This window comes from Octopus bimaculoides, chromosome 29 (assembly GCF_001194135.2).
Source record: "Octopus bimaculoides isolate UCB-OBI-ISO-001 chromosome 29, ASM119413v2, whole genome shotgun sequence".
In the NCBI taxonomy this organism is placed as follows: Eukaryota; Metazoa; Mollusca; class Cephalopoda; order Octopoda; family Octopodidae; genus Octopus; species Octopus bimaculoides.
In genome coordinates, this window is record NC_069009.1 from 3295412 (window position 1) to 3297734 (window position 2323).

The window sequence follows — 2323 nt, forward strand, 5'->3', positions numbered from 1 at the left end:
TTCATACACACATACATACATATATACACACATTCGTACATATATGTACACACATACATACATCCATCCATCCATCCATACATACATTCATACATATATGTATACATACAAACATTCATTCACATACATCCATACACACATACAGACATACACACATACAGACATACATGCATGCATAGACAAATATGTACGCATGTGAATAAGAGCATAGGCATGGGTGTATGCAACGAGACCTCTTCTAACACACCAACTCAACCACATATTTACAAAGAGTGGGATCTTTCTTAACCCTTAAAAGCCTTATTACTTTGTTAACGACTGGCTTGAACTCCCTGAAGAAGAACTTAAATATACTCAAAGAACGCCCCCCCCTCCCTACACACACATCAATATACATACATACACATATGTATATACATACATATACAAACATACTACATTTTAACCTGTTTCAGGAACCCTTTTTTGTCAAAAATTAGGATTAAAAAAATGGGAGTTTCTTCTACATGGACAGTATTATAATCCCTTACAAAACCTTTTTTTTCCCCAAATTTTAAGCCCCAAAAATTAGGGGTTCCTTCTACACAAGGGTTCCCTGTACACTTTAAAATACAGTACATACATACATACATATATATATTTATCAATAAAGGATCAAAGGTCCTTCGCATGACATAGGCTCATGCGGCCTATTTCCCAGATTCTGTGACACATTTATTCTCCCCCTGGATAGGACGCCAGTCTATCTCAGGATTATTCACTTTTACCAGCTGAATGGACTGGAGCAATATAAAATGATATGTTTTGCTCAAGGACACAGCACATCACATGGTGCATGAACTGTAACCACAACCTTACTGTTATGTCCACAACACCCTAACCACTAAACCAAACCCCTTCATTCATATATATATATATATGTGTGTGTGTGTGTGTGTATGTAAGAAAAAAGGATTATTTTATGAACTTCATTAGCTTACAGTTGTTTCTGCTATAGAATGCAGTGGACTCATAGTTGTGGACTCATATGAAACCTTACAGTTTCATATATATATACTTACTCACACACGCACACATATATATATATATAAACATATACATACATACATATACATATACACATATATATATATATATATATATATAGGTTCAAAAAAGAAAAACGACAAAAAAAACAACAAAAAAAGAACAACGCAAGGACGTGATACGGATATTGTGTTACTGGACGCTCGGGAAAGGAAAGAAAGAGAATTTGACGTTTCGAGCGGAACTCTTCGTCGGAAACATAGGAAAGTCCAAAGAAGGGAAAAGCGGAGGAAGAAAAATCGCCAACGGTATCCACGAGGTTACATTGTGGAATATATGTATATATATATATATATATATATATATATATATATATATATATATATATATATATATATATATATATATATATATACACCAAAGTAAGCACATAAATGTGAAGCAAGGTGGGGGGAAAATAGTACTCGAACACCAGAGGTGGACTAATATGCTTCATTGATATTAAAACAGCAAAAACATCACAAAAAAACTGCTACTTAGTGTCACATTCCCGTTCATCGGACAGTTTATATATATATATATAGGTTCAAAAAAAGACAAAAAACAACAACGTGAGGACGTGATATGGATAGTGTTACTAGACGCTCGGGAATATAGATATATATACATATGTATGTATAGGTATATATACATATGAATATATAAATACACAGATACATTCACACATACATACATACACGCACATAGAATTTCATACAATTTCACTGATAAACCTAGGGACCCTGTTTGTGACCAACAAGTGAGAATGTATCTCAAACATTACCTAAAACGTTGTTTTCACATGGTCTCGCCAATCACCTGGCTGTGGTCAATGTTGTCTTTGGTGGTGGCCACCATCTGTACCTCCAGCCTTTTCCAGCCGTTCTGGTTCCTAAACCTTGATTTTACTCACTCGTTCGGAATGTTGGCCTACTGCCATTTAGATCAAACTACAAACTCAGATTATCTGCAGCAAATCCCACAATGTGCCTCTCCTGGACTTCATGTGTCTTCTACGGTTCCCAGGACACTTACCATCCCTGTGACCTCTGCCTCTCCTGAGAGCCCTTCGTCGCCTACTGTCTCCAAATCTTTTGCTCATCCTGGGACTTCTGTTACTCCTGTGGCACTTGTAGCCCACACCATTCACTCCATGCCAGTGTGTCATAACTACGGCGGCGTGATGTTACTGGGTAAGTTACCAACCCTTTCCTGGCAGGTTGCTGCAGGGCTGTATGGATCAGGTTGCTTCTTGACA

General features: G+C 36.9%; 1 protein-coding gene across 1 annotated transcript in view; it reads left to right on the plus strand.

Moving 5' to 3' along the window:
* The first annotated feature begins 1867 nt into the window (after nt 1-1867).
* LOC106871538 (LHFPL tetraspan subfamily member 7 protein-like) overlaps nt 1868-2323 on the plus strand; it is a 14775-nt gene continuing 14319 nt past the window's right edge. The window contains exon 1 of the mRNA XM_014918038.2: nt 1868-2258. Within this exon, the coding sequence (XP_014773524.1) occupies nt 1868-2258 (391 nt within the window). The remainder of the gene's footprint in view (nt 2259-2323) is intronic.